Below are 22,648 nucleotides of genomic sequence, written 5' to 3' on the forward strand. Positions count from 1 at the left end.
TGATGACTGGGAAATTCAAAATCCAGTACTTCAAACTCGCCCCATATATGAAGCTCACACAAGTGAACATTTAGCAGAAGTGCTGAGGGAAGTGTTACTGGAATGGAAGTTGAACAGACAAAATGCAACAATTCCTGTGACAACTGATAATGCAAAGAACTTGTCAATGCCTCAGATGCAGCTGGATTGTCTCCACACATTGGATGTTTTGCCCACACCGTGAATCTGGCCTCCCAGAAGGGGTTGGGAGTAAACCAGATTTCCCGTCTTTTGGGCAGAGTCAGGAGGGTGGTCACTTTTTTCCACAGAAGCACCACTGCAGCAGCCGTCTTAAAGTCAAAACAAGACATGCTTCAGCTTCCTCCTCACAAGCTGGTTCAAGATGTCATTACAAGGTGGAACTCCAGCTATGATGACATGATCACACGCTATTTAGAGCAACAAGCTGCTATCTATTCTGCACTTGCAGAAAAAGACATAAAAAAATGCAAAAGACCTTATCACCCTCTCTGATCATGATGTGACTGTTCTGGAAGATGTATGTCAGGTACTGAAGCCCCTGAAAACAGTTACAACCTTGATGAGTTCTGAACAGCAGCCTACTGTGTCTATGGTCATGCCCCTGCAACACACCATCCTGACATCTTTGAAACACATTGACACAGATTTAACAATTGTAAAGGATGTTAAATCTGCTATAGAGGCAAACTTTGAAGAGAGGTATTCAGACCCAAGACTTCAACAGTTCCTGAATGAGAGCACTGCCTTGGATCCTAGGTTTAAAACTTTACCCAACCTGGGCCGGGTTTCCCGATAACGATGTATTTTAGCTCTTAAGAGCGCTCTCTATACGTGCAAGGTTACGAACGCTCGCGGAAATTCCACGCGCGTTTCCCAAAAATGCACTTAACATGAATGCGCGAGAACGCGTTTTACGTGCTACTTAAGAGTCGCTGTCCATTTGCGAAGTGCTGAAATATAACCTTATATGGATTCATATTCTGAACATTTAACCTAATAATCGTCATCTGTTATGGATTAGCAATTAAGACAAGTCTATATAAAGCACCTACAGGCGGAGGCACTGACAAAATGGCTGGGAAAAATAAAAAATAAAAATAAAAACAGATACCTTTCAAAAAGATTACATTAAAGAGTGCCCTTACTTAAACAGGGAGGAAGATGAAGAGGTGGAGGAGGTGGAAGAGGAGGACGACGACTAAGATGGCATGGGACCACATGATGGCCAACCACACTGTAAAACCCAACAAGTTAAGCTAACTCATTTAATTTGAGGAAACGTATTACCTCAATTCAATTAAGTTTATAAAAAACAATAGTTATGAGTACTCTGAACTTATTTTAATCGAGTCCACTAAACAATGATATTTCTTAATACGCAATTAAACTTTACACTGCATTTAAATACTTTATATAGCTGAAACCTCACTATTTTGAGTAAAAAAATTGAAAAGACTAACTTTAAATGAACTCAGAGCACTTGCAGTTCCTGCTAGCTCACAATATCACACACAAAGTCAAATCCAATGAGTTAAGCTAACTCATTACATTTGAGGAAACTGATTACCTCAATTCAATTAAGTTTATAAAAAACAATATGAGTACTCTGAACTTATCTCAGTTGAGTTAAATAAAAGTATACATTGCAGTCAAGAAATTAAGTGATTAATTAAGTGATGAATGAAGTGATTAGTGAGCATTAGTGATGAACACCTGCTGTTAACAAGCAGAATCATTGAAGGAAAAAGAAACACAAGAACTACAACTGACTTCCAACCACAGCCTTATGAAATCAACTTAAGATCAAATATGTTTAAATCTCTCAAATTCTCAGCAGAAGAGGGTTAAAACCATTACACAAACAACATTAGTAGCTTTACTTATTACTAACCAGTTTTACTTTTGTCATGCATCTACAGAAGTTGTTATTGTGAATGAGCAGAGGTTTAGATGATGATGATTTATTGAGTTTCATTTAAAGACACCATGATAGTGGTCAGTGTTTGCTTTAGTTGGGCTCTTGACCCTTGACTTTATAACACCAGTTTTTTTCCTGGCTGCTGTAACTGAGTGTTTATATAACACATTTGTTATGGCACAAAAGCTAAAAGAAAATATGAACAAGTGGTTGTGTTTAGAAGATGCAAATCAACATTTAATGATTTGATTATCTGATCTTTTCCAGAGCCTAATCTCTGAGTAAACAGGTGATGTATTACTTGAATTATTCGTTTTAACAGAACTCTGATTCTACTGTAGGGTCCATTGTAGTGACAATCAGATTTTTAAAACCTCTATGGTTTCATACTGACTTACACAGACATCAAGAATGAGCATATGAATCTCAACAATGGTGACCAATAAAATAATATTCATGCCGCAATGTGTGCTGGGAGCAATGGATACATTTTGTATTATGCTAGTACACAGCATGCATTGCAACATGAATAGGTTTTTTAATGGTCACCATTGTTGAGATTCATATTCTGATTCTTGATATCTGTGTAAGTTTTGGTGATTAATTACATTTTCTGTAAAATCCTTCATACTATCTGATAGTCATAACTCTGCTAGTTCTTATGATGTAAACTCCTTCGAAAAGTTTCAAATACAACTAATAATATAATCAGAGATTTGACTCTGAATGAGATCAGCTTTTGAATGAGATCAGTGAATCAAATCATTAGGTGATGATTGTCATCATCAAACCTTGGCCATCATCACCCAAACATACTTTTCTTTGAATTTTGTGCCATAAGAAATGTTTCATAAACACTCACTTACAGCAGCCAAAGAAAAACTTGTACTCAAACGTACAAGAGTCAAGAGCCCAACTAAAGCAAACGCTGATCTCCATCATGGTGACCATAAACCTTGTATTTCTTGTGTTTCTCTTTCCTTCAGTGATTCTGCTTGTTAACAGCAGGTGTTCATCACTAATGATCAATCATCACTTAATTGATTATTAATTAACTTAACTATACAATTATTATACAATTATCATTCTAGGATCTAGAAATGTTCTTTAACTCATTCAGTTTGAGTTCTGTTTCAGTCATTCAAGCCACTTCAAGGTTTGGTATTATTTGAGTGCAGTGAACTAAATTTAATTGAGTAAATATACTGTTAGGTTTTACAGTGAAATCGCCAATACATGGCTGGTTTTCGTGCACGTCATTGACAGATTTTTTTTAATTCATCCCATTTTGCCCAGTCTTTGAAGCATATTTTCCACATTACTTCTTTTAAATATTTTTTTGTTAATTCATTTAATTTAGGTGTGTATTTCTATCTTTTTCTTCCCTTTTTAATTATTTCATTTATAAATTCATGTAAACTAAAAACGAGCAAAATAAAGTGTACAATAAAGTACACTCAAAACATTATATTACTCACGTTGCAGTGTGTTAAATCTAGATAAAAGTGTAATCTGCCGGTTTTCCTGCAGGTGTCCTCATAAATCTGTCTTCTTTACGATGCACTTGGGGATGTACGATTACTCCAGAGCACTCGTAGTTCTACGAAGATTTTCAAGTTCTACTTAAGCTACGATGCTTTTGGGAAACAGACTATAATATTAAGATCAGTCGTACGATCGTTTTTACGATCAACTTAGGCTTACGATGCTTTTGGGAAACGCAGCCCTGGATGACATATCTCGGAATGAGATCTTCAATTGTCTGGAGGAGAAAATCTTGCAAGAGCACTCCACACAGGTATGTGATGCTAATAATAGGCTAATGTGGTGAAATAACCATGTTATTCTGTAAAGTAAAGTTAAAGTCGTTTTTTTTTTTTTTTTTTTTTTTTTGACATAATTTCACATTCATAATATTTCATGAATGGGACTAATCACAATATCCTTTCTGTGTGTTGTTGTCCCGCTTAAATATAATTTATGCCTGTTTATTAGCTTAAACAAATTATTAGCTTAGTGTTTTGTGTGTGACTTTTTGTATTTCAGTCTCATGCCTCAGGAGAAGGGTCCAGCCAAAACCCTGAGGATACAGACACTGAAGGAACCAGCGGAGGCAGCCCCCCAACAAAGAGAACAGCACTCAGTGAACTGTTTGGTGATTTTTTTCAGCACAGCCTCCACTGCATCATCATCAGAAACCAAATCATGGCCTGTGTTGTGAAAGACGAGATTCAGCTATACAAAATGGTTGAAGTAATTTCTGTGGATTCAAACCCACTGAAATGGTGGAAAGATAATGAGCAGTAGTACCCAAATTTGTCAAACGTTATCTTGCTGTACAAGCAACAAGTGTGGCAAGTGAAAGAGTGTTCTCAACAGCTGGGGACATTGTGACGGCTCAAAGAGCAGCCCTCTCCACAGAGAATGTGGACATTCTCATTTTCTTAAAGAAGAACATGAAACTCTAAAAAAAAAATCTGCCCAAGTGCCCATAGAATAATGTAAAATAGTTAATATTTTTTGACAGTATTTGTGCAATATTTTTTAGCAGTTTTCTTTTCATATTCCTTTTTAACACGAATTTGAAACTGCAACATTTTTTTTGTGAACTTGAATGTCATCATGTTACAAAAGATGACAATTTTTGACAGTATTTGTGCAATATTTTTTAGCAGTTCTCTTTTCATAATCCTTAAACAAGAACTTGAAACCGCAACATTTTTTTTTGTGTGAACTTGAATGTCATCATGTTACAAATGATGACAATTTTTGACAGTATTTGTGCAATATTTTTTAGCAGTTCTCTTTTCCTCTTTAACAAGAACTTGAAACTGCAAAATTTCTGTTTTGTTTTTTTTGTGAAATTGAATGTCATCATGTTACAAAAGAGAAATTAGATGGCAGGTTATTTTGTTTAAGTTTCCAATTGACTGAAAATATATTGTTGTTACATTATGTTGTTAATAAACGTTTTAAATTTGACAATGTAGTGTGTGGTACATTGCGAACAAAGGTCAGATATTATTATATTGCATTAAAGTCTAAAAATGGTATAGCTTGTGCTTTAAAAAATATTTTTTTTAAAATCGAGAATCGAATCAAACCGTGACTTAAGAATCGAAAATGTAATCGAATCGAGGATTTGGAGAATCGTGACACCCTTAATATATATATATATATATATATTTTATTTGTTGTTTTTCAGACTAGCTATATAAGAAAAACAGAAATCTGAGTGCAGAGACAAGCAGAGAAGAGAGTAGTAAATAGAGATGATCCGATTGATCGGCTGGTGACCGGAATTGGCCGATTTTCACGTGATCGGCCATGACCTCGGCGGCGTATGATTAAAGGAGAACTCCGGTCAATTTTAACATTGAGCTCATTTTTTTGTAAATTTGGAGTGCTGTCAATACAGAGAACAACGACAAAAATCGCTGTTGCCTACACCGTGTTATCCTCTTTTTAAAATTTGCACCCTATTGACTTCAATGGGGCAAGTTTTAAACCTGCTTTTAGCCTCTTAACATCCTTATTGTTTCATTACAAGTGCCCAGCCATGTTAGATGATAACTTCAGAGTGAACACGAGTGAATCTGACTGCATTAGATGTGAAAGATATTAATAAAAATGATGTTATATCAGTCAGCGCACATACCTGTATTTAGTTCCTGTTTTTGGTCGAAGTCCAAAGTAGTCGATTGTCGAGTTCACGCGCGTGATCATATGTAACTAAACCCATGCGCGTGAACTCGACAATCGACTACTTTGGACTTCGACCAAAAACAGGAACTAAATACAGGTATGAGCGCTGGCTGAAATAACATCATTTTTATTCATATCTTTCACATCTAATGCAGTCAGATTCACTCGTGTTCACTCTGAAGTTATCATCTAACATGGCTGGGCACTTGTAATGAAACAATAAGGATGTTAAGAGGCTAAAAGCAGGTTTAAAACTTGCCCCATTGAAGTCAATAGGGTGCAAATTTTAAAAAGAGGATAACACGGTGTAGGCAACAGCGATTTTTGTCGTTGTTCTCTGTATTGACAGCACTCCAAATTTACAAAAAAATGAGCTCAATGTTAAAATTGACCGGAGTTCTCCTTTAACATCGCGCAACATCAGCAATCACACATGCACATGTAGAAAACCTCGTGAATTACGGCCGTTTCACATCGCAAGTGTGAGCAGCGCGTTTTTTTTTTTTTTTTTTTTTTTTTTGGTGTGAATGCTCTCATTGATTGACATTCACGCCGGAAAAAATATGCGCAGCAGGAGTGCGTGAGCGTCAGGAGCGTCACGTAATTAAAGCAGGAGCTCACGTTCAATTAAAGTGAAAACACGCTTTTGATGGACAAAATAAATATGATTTCACACAAAAAATGCACAGAATTTGCATTTTTAGTGTGTTTAACAAGAACTGGAGCAGGCTAGAAAATGAACACAAAAATATTAGAGAATGTACCCATTTAAACTTGTTTTAAAGGGGTCATGACATGAGAAACCAAATTTGCCTTGATCTTTTGGTATATAAGAGGTCTTTGTAGGCCTACCATTAAAACGTCCTGCAAGTTTCATAAGACTTCCTCCCCATTATAAACGAATCATTTATTTAATCAAGCTCTAAATACAGCTCGTTCTGGATCCATGGTAAGAAGTGACGTCACGGTACGAAGTGACGTACCAGCGTTTGCATATAGACCGCCTCCAGCACAAGACAACTACGCTTTAAGCGCAAGACAACTACGCTCATTTCGTATCGATGCCCACGCGCTGTGCGCCTCACAAGTGTTCAGTCGACGGACAGCGAGTGGGTCTGTGTACAGGGAAAGTACGATGCCGCAGATGTGCTGTTCCTGGCTGTGGACAAACAACATCTTTGAATACGCTGCGAAAGATCCAGTCGTCAGGGAAAAATGGATGCACTTTATTTTTTGCGGACGTCCCAGTCACGGCAGTGTTAATGTAAGCGTTTGCTCTATACATTATAAGGATGACTGTTTTGAGAAAAAATCCCAATATGATGCTGGCTTTGCTAGAAAACTGTTGCTCAAAGATAAGTCCGTGCCGACTATTCTGGGCTCAACAACGACGTTGCAAACTTACTTTTTATCACTGGCTAATAAAAACACATTTGTATAAGAGAATCTTGTCTCCTGTCTAGGCCTACATGTGATAGAAAATTAAAAATGTTGCCTTTATCAATGCTGCATCTTCAAATATGGCCTGTGCATGCATTTTTGTCCGTGGTACACCCTATCATGTCATTGAAATTAGTTAAATAATGTTAAACTGTTAGCAAATTAAGCTATAGGATAATTATGCAACAATAATTCGTTTTCAAGTGTCTCGGGTTACAATTTTTTTATTAATTCAAAATAGTTTCACTTTCCATGTGGACACGGGCTGATCCAGTCTTCGTTGTTGTGGTGATGGTTCATTTTCCTCTGATTCCGGCTCAAACATAATAAGGTTTTATCCATAGACATGTATAAAGGCTAGATGGCTCAAGGCGGAGTCAGCTGTGTCGTCACTTGGCGGCCATCTTAGGTCAGGAGACTGCGCTGCTGCTCCCTGCTGCTGTGGATGGAAGGTGAGTGACAAATGCTCGTAACTTGCTGAATTCTTGACGGATTTACAAACGGTTTGGTTTATTACAAACCTTATTAACGTGGCTATGATTTGTGCTGATGCCGATTTTTAAATTATTTTTTCACAAACTATGCAGTTAAATAGCCGCATCCCTGACGTTTATGACACACCAAGCCGTTTGAAAATCGGTTGAAAATTGAGCAAAATATAGTTATTTCAGCACCACATGCACAATTGACTTTAATGTTATAACTGGACGAGCGGTGCTGTCCTAAGATGGCCGCCGTGTGACGTCGTCGGGTCCCATTGGCTCTCAGCGCCGGTAAGCCATCTAGCCTTTATACATGTCTATGGTTTTATCATTGCAAGAGTCCGAATCCGCAAATGTTCTGGCTGGGGGCGTTAATAATTGATGCATAGGCACTGACGTTAGCCAATCATAACAGTGGGCGTTAACACTGAACTCTTAAAGGGGAAACACCCCCAAAACAGACTGTTTGAATCATAGACAGTATATAAGAGGTTTGAATCAGAGGATGAGAAACAGGGTGGGAAAAGGTCATAAATCACTATATTTTAAAAGTTTTTTGTAAAAAAAACTATAGTAATACTATAATTGCACCTAAGGGAACATAATAATAAAATTAAAAAAAACATGTCATGACCCCATATTATTCAGTTTGGGTAAAAGTATATGGTGTTTTATTTTTTTTTAAATACAGAAAATAAATGAAGAGTTCAGATGCAATTTAAGCCTCTAAGTGCCATCTGAAATTTTCTTCTAGAATGATAATTTTTATCAAGCTTGAATATTTAAGTTCAGTAATTTATCTTAAATGGCAATGAAAATGACCTATTATTTGTCATTTAAGTGAAATTACTGAACTTAAATATACGAGCTTGATAAAAATGATAATTTTAGAATAAAATTTCAGATGGCACTTAAAAGCGTTTGCATCTGAATTCTTCAAATATTTGTGTGCTGTTAAGCGGTTGGAAAAAATGAAATCGGAATCGGCTAAAATCTGTATCGGCCGGTCAAACTCAGTGAAAAATCGGAATCGGCCTATAAAATTGTAATCGGTGCATCTCTAGTAGTAAGTATGGTTTAATCTCATATCACCTCTGTTATAGAGATTTTTGAATCCGGCCTATTGAAAGGTGATTCGGTCAGTCTTGGTAGGATAATGTTAGCAACGTGTCCATTTCAGGTGTAATTGTGCTTGCTTTGAGTCATTCATGTACAAATCTGTTTATGTAATTGTTTTTTGGGAAAGCTGTAAGTCACTTGTCCTAGTTGTCCTGACATACAATATTTTGCACAACTTCTAATTTCCTTAAATCTTTTTAAAAGAGGTGAAGAGAGTGCGTGTTAGCATGATGTGTTTCTGTACATCACTTTTTTTTGCTCTCGAAGTCAAAGGGGGTTGACTAAAACAAATAATAATGCTAAAAATAAAGATTAGCATTTGTTATACATTATAATTATTATACTTGTTGGCTGGGTACTTTTTCAGTTAAACAAGTTACATTTTCGGTTTTTTTTTTTTTTTTTTTTGCTGTGATACAGTGTCACAACATGTAGACCTCACTGTTGTTCAGCAAGACTTAATGTTTGTGCTATTTGATGTAGATATTTTATTAACTACTTTTTTGCATTATTTTAACATTTTATATTGAATGTCTTCTGTTAAAATATATGAACTAAGCATTACATGCCATATTAAAAAATCGTCTAGGTTACGACTGTAACCTCTTTTCCTGAGAATTAATTGATTTTCATATGTTGCTGTACTAATGTAGTGCATTAAAGTTTACTATCTTTCAAAGAGTGTTTGTGTGTGTTTTATACTATTGTTTTTACTGTGTTTAACTTAATTATAATTAACTGTATTTTTAATAGCCTACATTAAAATATATTTTTTTCATAGGCTACTGAATGGTTTTGTAAAAATATATTTTTAATATACTAATAGTGGGTCTTATAGTGTTCTACTAATACATTATTAATAAGCTGATATTATATTTAAAATATACTGGGAACACATTAATGTGAAGTTAAAAATATACTTAAGCTGTATTTCTAAAGTAGCCTACATTTGAAAATGTATTAAAATACAATTTAAAGAAGTGCTATTAAATTACACTAAATGTATTTAAAATAGTTCCAGTTTAACACAATTAAATATATTAAAATATATTACTATTACCTTAAGTATACTTGAAGTTGTCTCAAAATAACACATTTAATACATTAATACAATAGCCTACACTTAAAATACATTAAGTAGGCTATATTAAAATAAGCACATTTTAAATATATTTCCTTTTCAACTGTGCATACATAGTAGCCTAAAACATATAGCCTATGCAACATTTATCAAGTTCACGGATAATTGTATGTGCATTTATGAATCATTATGATACTAAAATCAAAATAAAGTAGGCTATGTAGCCAACAAAAAATCAGATGAGCCCAGAATATGAACGCAACGTGTTAATTACACGTTAAGCATGTTCCTCCCATAAAACCATTATAAGGCTTAATGCAGATTAGAATGTCCCCTTATGTCGAAATAAAGAGATATTAGCCTATGTAGAATTTAGAAATAACGACTTATAGCCTAGCCTAGGCCTAACGATATTCCGTCGAAATCGATTTATGTCGAAATGACAGATGTTATGTTGAAATAACGACTTATGTCGAAATAAAGAGCTATTATGTAGAATTTAGAAATAACGACTTATTGTGTCGAAATAACGATATTCCGTCGAAATCGACTTATGTCGAAATAACGACTTATGTCGAAATGACAGATGTTATGTCAAAATGACAGATGTTATGTCGAAATAACGACTTATTATGTCGAAATAACAGATAGGTATGTCGAAATAACGACTTATTATGTCGAAATAACGACTTATTATGTAGAAATAACAGATTAGGCCTATGTCAAAATAACGACTTATTATGTTACTTCGTGCCTGCTGACCACAGCGTAACACAAATAAATAAATGGAGATAATAGCTACCGCATATCGTCACTCAAACATAGCAGATAATCTGCGCCGAACATCAGAACCGATCGAGGTCCTCGACAAGATTTTTTTCTCCGATGTTACGAGGACGCTGCTAATAAAGTTGCCAGTAGGCCTACACATTGGATTCACGGTTATTATTATATTTAAAAAATATACCCCAGTTTTTATACCGGTCGTAGCTATCATTTTATTTTGTTGTATTTATCCGCCACACCTTGAAGGCCGGTCCGTGAAAATATTGTCTGATATTAAACCGGTTAAGGTTGGGGTCTGCTGAGTAGGGAATAGGGGACTATTTCTAACACGGGGCCAGTTTCCTAGTGTGTGCCAGTTTGTTCCCATGATTAATGATTCCATTCACCTGTCATTCAATTAATAACTAATTTATTCTGTGTGTATATAGGCTAGGCTACTCCCTATTTTGTTTAAAAAAAAAAATCTGGTATCGCCTTTGGGATTGGATTAATTTAAAGACTGTTTCCCATGAACTATTCATCTTTTTTACTATATATCTATTGACAACAATAGTCTTTCCTTCTTTTCCCCTCTACTTTGTATTACTCACCCTTTACATGACACTCGCTGTGTTGACTGACTATGCCGGTACCGTTCTGCTTGTCTGCTGGCCATTTGTAGATGAACATGGAAGTGTGAGTAGATCCAGCATCCAGGACTATTCCATACTGGGGGGGGGGGAAACCCAACAGAAACTAAATTTCCCAAGTGTGGGTATCTGCAGGTCGGGGTAATATGTGTGCCAAAAGGTCTTTACAATTGTAAAAGTGTTTTAATGTGTTCCGTCCCATCCGGCATCCTTATAAGTTACTGTTGTAATATTATGCACCTTTGTGCACAACATGTAGGCTACCTTTGGCATGCCCATACGACCTTCAGCTATCTCTGTCTCAAAATTGGAACTAAGGCTTAAAACTATTTACAACTATTCACAAAGGAATGATGGCACTCATATTTTACTTCTTGTATGCATTTATTATACCTACAAAAATAAAACAGTTGTCTTTAAGTCAACTCTTCTTTCAAACCAATTTATTTATTTTTATTTAATAAGAGCATTCACAAGAATCTATTTAATGTTTCTGCTCTGTTTTTGGCTGGAGCAACAGCAATTATGATTCAAAAGCAGTCATTCAGACTGTCAAAGCTGCCAGCTGCGATTCAATGGCTGTCTACCACGTGCTAGAATAATCATCTTCCTCTTTGTAGAACTTCTTTTCTAAAATCAAATCAGATAGCTCAAACAATCTTTGCCTGGACCGTGTCGGTCTTTGTCAAATTTGTAGCATATTTCCCTAATGAACAGCAAAAATTGTATTACCATGAGCTGAGCTGGTTCTTTGATGTCTTCAGGGTTGATGGCGAGCAGAAGGATGCCTATAAATGAAATAAATAGAATTGCAATAGCGGTACATATTTGCAACTGCATTATAACCTATTGTAAACAAGAATACATTGACATTTGCTGACTGACTGTAGTCAGACTGTAGCCAGGACGTTTTAGAAACTTTTTACTTTTGACACGTTAACACTAAAGTAAACCAACCTGTCAGACCTGTCTGGGGATGCCCTGTCTGGGCATGTAAATCTGCCATTTCATCTGTATCTAGAACAAACGTTAATTTATATGAAAAGTCTGACTGGAGAAGTGTGCACTTTTGTGGCAATGACTTTATACTGAATGTTTGTTGTTGTTGTTGATAGATTAATCTGCAGTCTGTGTGCTGGATCAAACAGTTATTGATTCGCTCCTCCAAAACACGCCATAGTGACTCAATAATATTAAGATCTGGTGACTCTGCAGGCCATGGGAGATTTTCAACTTCACTTTCATGTTCATCAAACTCTCTGACCAGTTTTGCTGTGTGTATTGGAGCATTATTATCCTGATACACAGCACCACCGTCCTTCAGAGACAAACCATTGGGTGCACATGGTCCACCAGAATGATTCGGTAGTCCTTGGCAGTGACGCACACATTCAGCACAAGTAGTGATAGGCCTAGGGATTGCCATGATATTGCAGCCCTAACCATAATTCATCCGTTCCAGTGCAACAATCTGAGGGGTTCTTTGGGACATCTTCGCTTCTCCTGGATGTGGGAATAAAGGGTTTGAAGTTGGACTCAGAGAACAACACATGTTTCTCATTGTCCACAGCCCAAGAGTTTCTGCTGCTGGTTCCTTTGAAACGGGTTTGCATTGGCACGAGTAACCAATGTTAGGCAATAGCAGCCAAGCATGAATTTTGATATTTATTTTTTTGATATGTTCTATCCTTTAACCCCAACCCTACCACTAAACACAACCTTCTCAAAGCACTTTATGCATTTTTATAATTATAACAAGAGAAATTTCACTATTTTGTGCCCTAAAAGTGTCTGAATGTCAGAGAACGTAAACTACAGAAATGCAAAACTTCTATTCAGGCATCCAAACAGACATCAATCTGCCACTAGGTGGCGCTAGAGCAAACAGAGTTATGTTTTGTCAATTATTTTATAATAAGGAGCCATAGAAACAATATACATTGTGAAAAGAAATTGAATTCAGTATCCTCAATGATTTTTTTTTTATTTGCACACAAGACATTCTACAAGATTCCATCATTGGGCCAATGGGGTGAAGAACATGAGGATGTCTGTCTACTGTGTTGGATTATTAAGGCTTCCATACTTCCATTCGATTTATCTTAGTGAATACCAGGAGTGTAATGATTTAAAAGTATATATGTGAACATTAAATAATTTAATTATAATCCAAAAAGTGTGTGGATAAACAAAGAATTTTCGGTTTTCTATTAAAGTTATATTTTTGGCCTTTTATTCCTTAGTTAGATAGCACAGTGTGGATGATACAGGAAATAATGGGGAGGAGAGGGGGAAGAGGAGGACAAGCAATGTACCTCAAGCTGGGAGCTGTGCTACTGTATGTCAGTGAGCTGCACACAAGGCTATTGCTCCGACAAGGAAATATATAGAAGTGAATTGACATTTCTTTGAAGTTGGAAATTTAGGCAGGATTTATCAAAGGACCCATCTTTTTTAATAGCCAGTAATCTTTAGTTTTGTCAGTCTCACAGACATGAACATGATTTGCTGCTTGCAATTTGGTAGCAAAATTCACTTTTAGCAAAAATTGATGACTCATCTTGTGCAACGTATTGTTGCACAAGATGAGTCATCAATTTTTGCTAAAAGTGAATTTTGTCAATATTTAGGACTAGGAGTACACTAGCATGCTTTGACACTAACAATACAGACTAAAATCCCAAAACATTTAGCGTTCTGTTTTTGTTACCTGTATGTTATTATCTAAAAAATCTCTCACAGAAAAATTACTAAAACACAAACTTATTTAATATTATAAAACCGTTGATTCTGCAGGAATAGAAGCAGACAATAGTACAGTTTTCAAATTCATTATTGTATCTGCAAAGCTACATTTTCAAGATTTTCCATTTTGAATGTTTTCAGTGCCTTTGACTTTGTATTACACAAACATAGCACACAAGCATATAGCTCACAAATAAATCTAGAAGGTTTTATAAACAATAGCATATGATTCATTATATGCTGTTAAGGCACAGTACACAATCTTACCTAAAAAACATACATTCAACATTATGCAAAGACAGTAACAAAGTTCAGTGACAAAATTAGTAAGCCGTAATAACATAATGCCCATGTTTCACGCAAAATGTTTTATGCACAGTCTCTTCTAAAATATATATATATTTTAAATAAAATATGCTTGATAACAAATAGGTTATTGCAATGTTGATGAAATGTAATACTTTATGCACCTTTATTGTTTTCAGTGTACTGTAAACAGAAGTATCTCTGCTAGGGGAATTGCATAATGATGTGAACAGGGAGCAATATAACTCATTCATTACTAAATTACATTATCATCTTCTTTCTTACGGATGGCTCGCAACAGAAAAAATAGCGCCATAATAAGAAGGAACGAAAAGAGGAAGATCAGAACACTCCAGCTTTCTGAGCTCAGGGCTTTTCTCACTAACACATTCTCAGCAGGCAGCAGGTTGCTCGAGTTTAGCATGTAGCCAAGGGACCAGCCGACAGATGTGTCTCCCACCTGCAAACCAAAGAAACATGTTGACATTTTCTTGACCTAGAGGGGGCCATTTATTCATGAAGCTTAACAGCATTTTACTTCTGTAATGTGATAAATATACTTTTAAAATCAAAAATACAATGAAATGTAGAACTTGATTTTAACTGGACAGTCAAAAAGTGCTCTTTATATGACATGATTGGAGGGAAGGAGTTTCAAAATTAGGGCCCGGTGATGTAAAAAAAAAAAAAGATTTTTGCACCTAAAAATGGGGAACGTGCATTAAGTAAGTAAATGGAGTAAATTTTTTGCAAATATGTCTTGTTACCTTATTCTGGAAGATGATGTGTGGGAAGGAGAGATCATCAAAACCATATCTATTGACCAGGAGCACCTGTACAAAGACAGAGACTGCGCAGGTGTCCCACAGACGTTTTTTCTGATCCTCAGTCATATTTGACTTCTAGGACACAGAGAGTGAGAGAGAAAGTTGTGGGAGAGGTCAAATACTTTAAAGAGGACCTATTATGCCCTCTTACAAATAATACTCTACTAGAATAGATTTTCATGCTTGATTGTAAAAAAAAAAAAACACGTTTCGGGTACTTCACGATCCCTTACCATAACCGTGTTTCAATAGACTACTAACGCAACTCAACCAGGCCTCGTCTTTTTCTTTTCATACTTTTTTTTTTTTGCACATGCCTTGGGCAGGAATTATTTAAATGAGGAATGCTGTGAGTGTACGTTCCAAGATAAAAACTCAAGACTGCAAAATCGAGGCGTTTCAATGACTTGAGTCGATTTTTTGCTTTGTAACTTTGCAGACCTTTTTCATGCTCAAACGCAACATTGCACACTAAAGAAAGCTGAAAATGTAAAAAAAGCATAATAGGTCCTCTTTAAACACGTTTGTTTTTCCATGGGAAATATCTGAAAGTCATTTAATAAACTAGGCTAAATAGATCAACAGATCAGTAAGTTCAATATTGCTCATTTGCTAATAATTATTTAACTGAACAATACACATATTAGTGTACATATTATCATCATCAAGGATAAAGCAAGTTCTCTTAACCTGAGAACCTCAATCATTAGTCGATTGCTGAGATAAGGGGAAAGTCATCTCAGAATAGCAGGGCTCAAAATGAACTCAACGGGGTGGTACCTCCATAAAGCTCATGTTGCAGACGACATGGGTAGCGTTCTCTAAATCTGCTGGAGATGTGATGGTGATGCGTGCAGCTTTTTGGAGGAAATCATGAGTGTGGAAAAATGCAGAAAATGCCTGTGCAAGAAAAAGAAAGAGAGAGACATAGAGATTGCATAATCATAATAATGACACATGCAATAATGACATACTGTACGAGTGCCCAGAAGATGAATTTATGATTTATTTTAATGCTTTGAGCTGTCCCACTTAATAGCTGCTTACACGTGACTACAACCATCCCCCACCAGTAAAGACATTAATGTTGCCTAAGGCAGATGAATGAACAAATTTCATATTATGCCGGTTGATAAAATATATATATTTTAAATTTTCAACTGAATGCATTAAGATTAAATTATCCAGAAACTCTTACCATGAAGTTCCCAGTAATGTTTGGCTGAAAGACTCCATCAAAGGAGCATTTGGAATAAGAACAGTTGTCAAAGGAGAAGAGACGAGAAACGTTTCCCATGCATTGATTGTAGTTTCCAGTGCCCTTTATTTGCAGGTTGTCATCAGGTTTATAGGGAGTTGGTTTTTTGGTATTTTTATTGCATGGAATGTCAAACACACTGCTCAGCTTCACGGAGGTATTGTAATCTGCAGAATAGCAGGGATGGACTATGGAGCCGCCTGAACCCTGAGTCTATAAGACACATAAAGAAAGAGTAAACATCAGATATTATACTCTAAATACTACCAAATCACCTTGTCTAATGGTAATTTAAACAACCAGTCCAAAGGTTTGCACTTAACCGTGATCAGATGTGCCAGCAGTTTGAGTAGGACCTGGTCTCGGCCATAACACAGAAAACTCTGAGTGTAAATCTGATAGTCTCGTCCGTACAGCCTCAGTTTCTTCAGATTCTCTTTGTTCTCCACCGTTTGATTAGTAACAAATGTGATCTGAGTAGAAGCTCCACCTAAGTCCAGCGCACCAACAGTGTCTCTGGCTGGAGACAGCCACTGACCCACAAAACCATACTAGAGAAATGAAAGAGAAAACAGATCTTTATTATTAAAGAACATTCAGATGTTGTGAGATTCACAATATGTCTAAGTAACCATATACCTTGATGTAGTTCTCAAGCAGGTAGTTGACCGTGACCCATCCAAAAGCTCCCTCATCTTCTCCACTTAAAATAGTGGCACCTTTGAAGCTGAATGGGTAAGTCTTAAGTTTGTCTTCCACTTCCTTCAAAATCTCATCTGACTCTTTGGGTTCAGAAATACTGTGATAAGACAGAAATATATGAATTTTTCACTTTCAATACAATTTATTCTATACCTGCATATCAAAATCAGAACTTTTCCTGCCGTGTTTAATTGAACAATGTAGACTTTGTATACATACAAAAGTTTGGGGGCGGTAAGATTGTTTTAATGTGTTTGAAAGAAGTGTCTTATGCTCACCAAGGCTGAATTTATTTATTAAAAATAAATAAATAAACCAATAATATTGTAGAATATTATTAGTGTTTAAAATCTATGTAATTTATTCCTGTGATGGCAAAGCTGATTTTTCACCAGCCATTACTTCTGTCTTCAGATTCACATGATCCTTCAGAAATCATTATAATATGCTGATTGGTGCTCAAGAAACACTTCTTATTATTATTAATGTTGAAAAAAGTTGTGCTGCTTTATAATTTAGAAAAAAACATGATACATGGGGTTTTTCAGGATTCTTTGATTCATTTTAAATAAATAAAAAACTAAATATTTTCTGTCACTTTTGGATCAATTGTGTCCTTGCTGAACAAAAGAAAAAACTCAATTGGCCCTAAACCAATGGTAGCATATATAAGGCAAGTTATATGAGGTAAGTTATATAGGATATAAATACTGTCCCTATATAATGATAATTTTGTCATCAGTGATTAAAAAAGCTTTTGGCACAAAGCTGTGAGCTTTCTGACTCACTTCAGTAGTCTCATGCCTGCTGTGGCCCCGAGATACACAGGAGTGAGTTTGTGTCTCGACTCTGGGATCTCCTTCAAGGCTTTATCCATGCATTCCTCAAGGCTACGGGCTGCTCCTCCTCTGATACCTGAATAATTGGAGATTCCGCCTCCTGATTGGAGAAAATGATAGAGGAAGAGAGAGGTCATGTCACAAGATATCTGAATGAATCATTCGATTTTCTTAAGTATGCCCACGCAGAGTTTATAAGAACTATCGGTTCCTATTTCACTGCCTGATATGCCACTATCCTTGACAACCATAAATGCAACCAGATATTTTTTGTGTGCCTATTCCAGATGTTTCCATAGAACATTGCGAATCAGCAATATTTTCAGGGTACTAGGAGTTTAACATCCTGATTCTGTGATTTACAGATTCTTACAGTTGAGTTGGAGACTCAAATGTGATGAAATTGTAAAATGGCAACTTTTACTTTTCAAAAGGGCACAACTACAAAACAGGAAGTGGGCAACAATGTGTGCATATTCAGCACTCTGGTATGTCCTATTGCGGTCCAAATTCTCTTTTTCTCAAAAACAAAATCAAGACCTTCATTACAATACATTCATAAATGAAGTAAAACTTCTGACTTTATCATTTGGATTTTGTAATATCTGTCTGGAAAGTGATTTTTGAGAAGTGTGATATATTTTGAAACCAATATGTAGGGGTAAATTGTTTCTAAAAAAGAATAAAATGAAGACGAAACCCTGTAGTTCAAGGCATTACACATGGTTTTGTAGTCTCACATCTCTATTGTACTGTTCTTTTCCTTATCTAATGTCCTCAACTTTATCTGCTGACGTTAAGTCTCATAACAGACGTTTTTATATTAGGAACATCACAAGCCATTTATCAGTGTCTACTCACCATTTGCATGACACTCGCTGTGTTGACTGACAATGCCGGTATCGTTCAGCTTGTCTGCTGGCCATTTGTAGATGAACATGGCCGTGTGAGAGGATCCAGCATCCAGCACTATTCCATACTGAAAACAAACCCAACAGCAAAAAAAAAAAAAGCTATAACTAAATACCCGTGATCAGATGTGAATATAAATACCTGTACCTGTACCTGTACCTGTAAATACCTGTACCTAAATACCTGTGACACCAGGGATAAGGGTTTGATTTCCAGGGAACTTGCACAAGCACACACAGACACAATGCCGGAATGCATACATTGAATTCACAAGTCACTTGAAAAAAAAAAAAGCCTGATAAATAAATGTATTATAAAGATGACATGGGACAACTGTTCTTAGATACACACGGTTCATTTTCCACTGAAATATAACACATAAATAATCATAAAAAATCTATTATAGATGCACTACCATTCGGTAGTTTTTATTCTGCACATTCAATTGATTAAGTGACAGTAAAGACATTTATAATATTACAAAGGGTATCTATTTCAAATAAATGTTGTTCTTTAACTCTCTATTCATGAAAGAATCCTGAAAAAACAACACGGTTTCCACAAAAATCTTAAGCAGCACAACTGTATTCAACACTGATAATAATAAGAAATGTTCCTAGAAATGGGCACCAAATCAGCATATTAGAATGATTTCTGTCAAGTCATCTTCATTTATATAGCCTAGCACTTTTAACAATGTAGATTGTTTCAAAGCGGCTTTACAGTAATAAACGGATAATTTAAGATAACCGAGATTGTTTTGGCTTTATAGCGGTTCTTGAATAAAGATATTTTCCAGCTAAAGTAAGATTTGAGTTTCTGATGGATCATGTGAGACTGAAGACTGGCGTAATGATGCTGAAAATTCAGCATAGCCATCCCAGGAATAAATTACATTTTTATTTTAACATTATTTAAACAACATAGAAAACAGCTATTTTTAATTGAAATAATATAATATTACTGTCTTTACTGTATATTTGATCAAATAAATGCAGCCTTGGTGAGCGTAAGAGACTTTCAAATTCAATTTAAAAAAACATTCAAATTCATTTTACAGACCCCAAACTTGAACAGTACAAAAATGACATTAAAATCTACATAGTATAATTCAACGTGTAGCCTAAATAATAAATATTCTGGAATTGTTTCTACAATTAATCAGTGTGAATAAACAAATACTAACATTTATGTATTGTATTTATATTGTTAGTATTGAGACCTGGACTAAACAGCATGACTAAAGTCTGACATGAGTTCATATATCATTGATTAATCAGTCTACCATTTTATTTTGCATTACTCCTGGATAGAGGATTCAATTAATATTTTGCTTATAGGCAGGGTGCGTAAATTGTAATCTAGCACTAATTTACGCAACAACTAGACTAAGTTATAACTTGCACATAACTGGCGCAACCGCCCCAAGTTAATTTGGGTCTCGTGTTGCCAAAAACAGGGTGTGTATGTGAGCGTTAGCCATTTGGGAACTGCATTACACAGTTTTCACTGTGGCATAGATAATTCTATAAAATAATTATAAAATATACAAAATATTATAACATCATAAGTTACATAAATTAAAACATAATAAATGCATTTAACACTTCAGGTTTTCTGACAAATGAACTTGTCCCATTTATACCTCTACTAGCTGCATCTTGTTGCTTTGAAAGCTCAGTTACTTTGGTCAGGCCTTTTTCTTTCTTATTCACAATGCTCCTTATTATTCAAGCTATCATGACTCACCTCTGTAGCTGCCTTTCAAATACTGTATGAATATGATTTACTTAAAGCATGCACTTCTTTAAAGTAGTGTAAAGTGCTTGTTAAATTATCATAAGTGTTTAACAACCAAAAATCAACAAATAAGTGTCATTTACATATGCCTCTCTCTTTTTCCCTCAAGTCTTCATCCCTTTCTTTTATCACACACCTGTGGCTTCCCATGGATTGTGTATTTTGGCCAAGACACTGACTTAACTCTATTCATTCATGCAAAACATGATCATCTCTTCCAATTACATATCTTGCTCTCCAGACTTTGCCTACAGTTTGCATACAGCCATTTTAGCTTAGTATAATAGCACTGTCTAGCAGCTCTTAGTCTGAAAGATTTTTGAGTTCCATAGGCGACTCATAACATGTTTAAGCTTGCATTTCTATGCCATTTGGACTCCATAACACTCAGTTTCTGCCATCAGTCATATGTTCAGCATGACATGACGCTTTAATGTCTTCAAGAAATTACGTTACCCTGCTAAACGGAATTGTCAAAATATGCCGTAGGACTATTACGCAATTTAACAATAATGTATGAGGTTCCAGGGAGCATGTAGTTCCAGATATTCAAAACCACAATGACTCACTGTCCTGTTTTGAAGAAGAAAGGGATTAAAGCATTGAATAAAAACGGCTGGGAAAAACAAACAATGGGATCCAGCCAATATGAACAAGAGTTTTTATGCGTTTAAAAACTGTGTAGAGAAACTGGGGTCATAAATCAAATAAAGAGCGCAGCTGGAGAAATATTTATAGCTCACCCTCTTCTATCAAATAGGATAATAAAAATGTTGTTCGGCAAAGATGGGACATAAGGTAAAAATACATAGAGTGATCACCTTTTAGTATCAGGAGGCATTGGCAACAGTCATTAATAATTTCCGTAAGAGTTCTTGTCATTCTGAAAATTATATTAGGCCTATTTGACAACATATAGATAAACTCAGCGAGAACATGGAAAATCCACCAGCTAATGTGAATCACCTGCACTAAACTTTTATTGTTGTTTTTAAATGATGACTTGATGGAAAATTATATAAAAATTATATAAAAAGGAAAATTATTTTAAAGATGCATTTCCTTATCTTAAAGTGCTTAAAAAAACACTTACAAACACAGTAGGCCACTTTTTAAGGGACCAATTTTATTTTCCCTTTATATGCTCCCTCTAGGTTCTATTTTTGAGGAATTTGGGATTCAGTATCATCTGTATGCGGATGATTCTCAAATTTATTTACCACTGAAACATGGGCATAAATGTGTCATTCAGTCCCTACATGAATGACTAAGGTTAAGTGCTGGCTGGCGAATAACTTTCTCCAATTAAATGAGACCGAGATGATTTTATTTGGAAACAAGGGGTGTGTGGAGGATGACTACCTGGGGTTGTTTCCTGGGAAAAAAATGTCTAGCGTGAGAAACCTTGGTGTCATTTTTGACTCTGAGCTTAAATTTGACCGGCAAATCAATGCTGTTGTTAACACTAGTTTTTTCCATCTTTGATCAATATCTAAATTGAAGTATATCCTCTCTTTTGAAGATATGGAGAAGGTTGTTCATGCCTTTGTGTCATCCTGTTTGGACTACTGTAATGTGTTGTATCTCGGTGTGAGCCTCTCTCTCTCTCTCTCTCTCTCTCTCTCTCTCTCTCTCTCTCTCTCTCTCTCTCTCTCTCTCTCTCTCTCTCTCTCTCGTTTGCAGCTTGTTCAGAACTCGGCTGCCAGACTTTTAACGAGTATAAGAAGAGAGAGCATATTATTCCTGTGTTTGGATATTTTACTCCAATATTACGACATTGGAATGGTTACCCATACAATACAGAATTCATTACAAACCGTTGTTGTATGTTTTTAAGGCTCTGCATGGCCTAGCACCAGAGTTACTGATTAAATCAGTCGCTGTCAATCCATTAGATCTCTGCGCTCAAATGATCCATTGCTCCTCATGGTTCCGCGATCTCGTTTAAAATGTAAAGGTGATCGGGCATTCTCTGGCTCTGGAATGACCTTCCTCTGTCTGTAAAATCTTCTCCTTCATTTGGGTGTTTTTTCAGCTTAAAATGCTTTGTAAGGTGTGTAGCCTATGGCATATGTTTG

General features: G+C 35.8%; 1 protein-coding gene across 1 annotated transcript in view; it reads right to left on the reverse strand.

Moving 5' to 3' along the window:
* The window catches only part of LOC306994787 (uncharacterized protein), a gene marked incomplete at its 5' end in the record, with an annotated part of 39,192 nt that overhangs the window by 15,208 nt on the left and 1,336 nt on the right, over window positions 1–22,648 (reverse strand). Inside the window, 13 exons of the mRNA XM_079605589.1 lie at window positions 11,143–11,260; window positions 11,914–12,027; window positions 12,148–12,198; window positions 12,446–12,552; window positions 12,625–12,716; window positions 14,490–14,692; window positions 15,000–15,134; window positions 15,840–15,959; window positions 16,258–16,530; window positions 16,641–16,868; window positions 16,957–17,116; window positions 17,808–17,958; window positions 18,720–18,877. Of these exons, the coding sequence (XP_079461715.1) occupies window positions 11,143–11,260; window positions 11,914–12,027; window positions 12,148–12,198; window positions 12,446–12,552; window positions 12,625–12,716; window positions 14,490–14,692; window positions 15,000–15,134; window positions 15,840–15,959; window positions 16,258–16,530; window positions 16,641–16,868; window positions 16,957–17,116; window positions 17,808–17,958; window positions 18,720–18,877 (1,910 nt within the window). The remainder of the gene's footprint in view (window positions 1–11,142; window positions 11,261–11,913; window positions 12,028–12,147; window positions 12,199–12,445; window positions 12,553–12,624; window positions 12,717–14,489; window positions 14,693–14,999; window positions 15,135–15,839; window positions 15,960–16,257; window positions 16,531–16,640; window positions 16,869–16,956; window positions 17,117–17,807; window positions 17,959–18,719; window positions 18,878–22,648) is intronic.

This window comes from Phoxinus phoxinus (assembly GCF_949152265.1).
Source record: "Phoxinus phoxinus genome assembly, chromosome: 3".
Taxonomy (NCBI): Eukaryota; Metazoa; Chordata; class Actinopteri; order Cypriniformes; family Leuciscidae; genus Phoxinus; species Phoxinus phoxinus.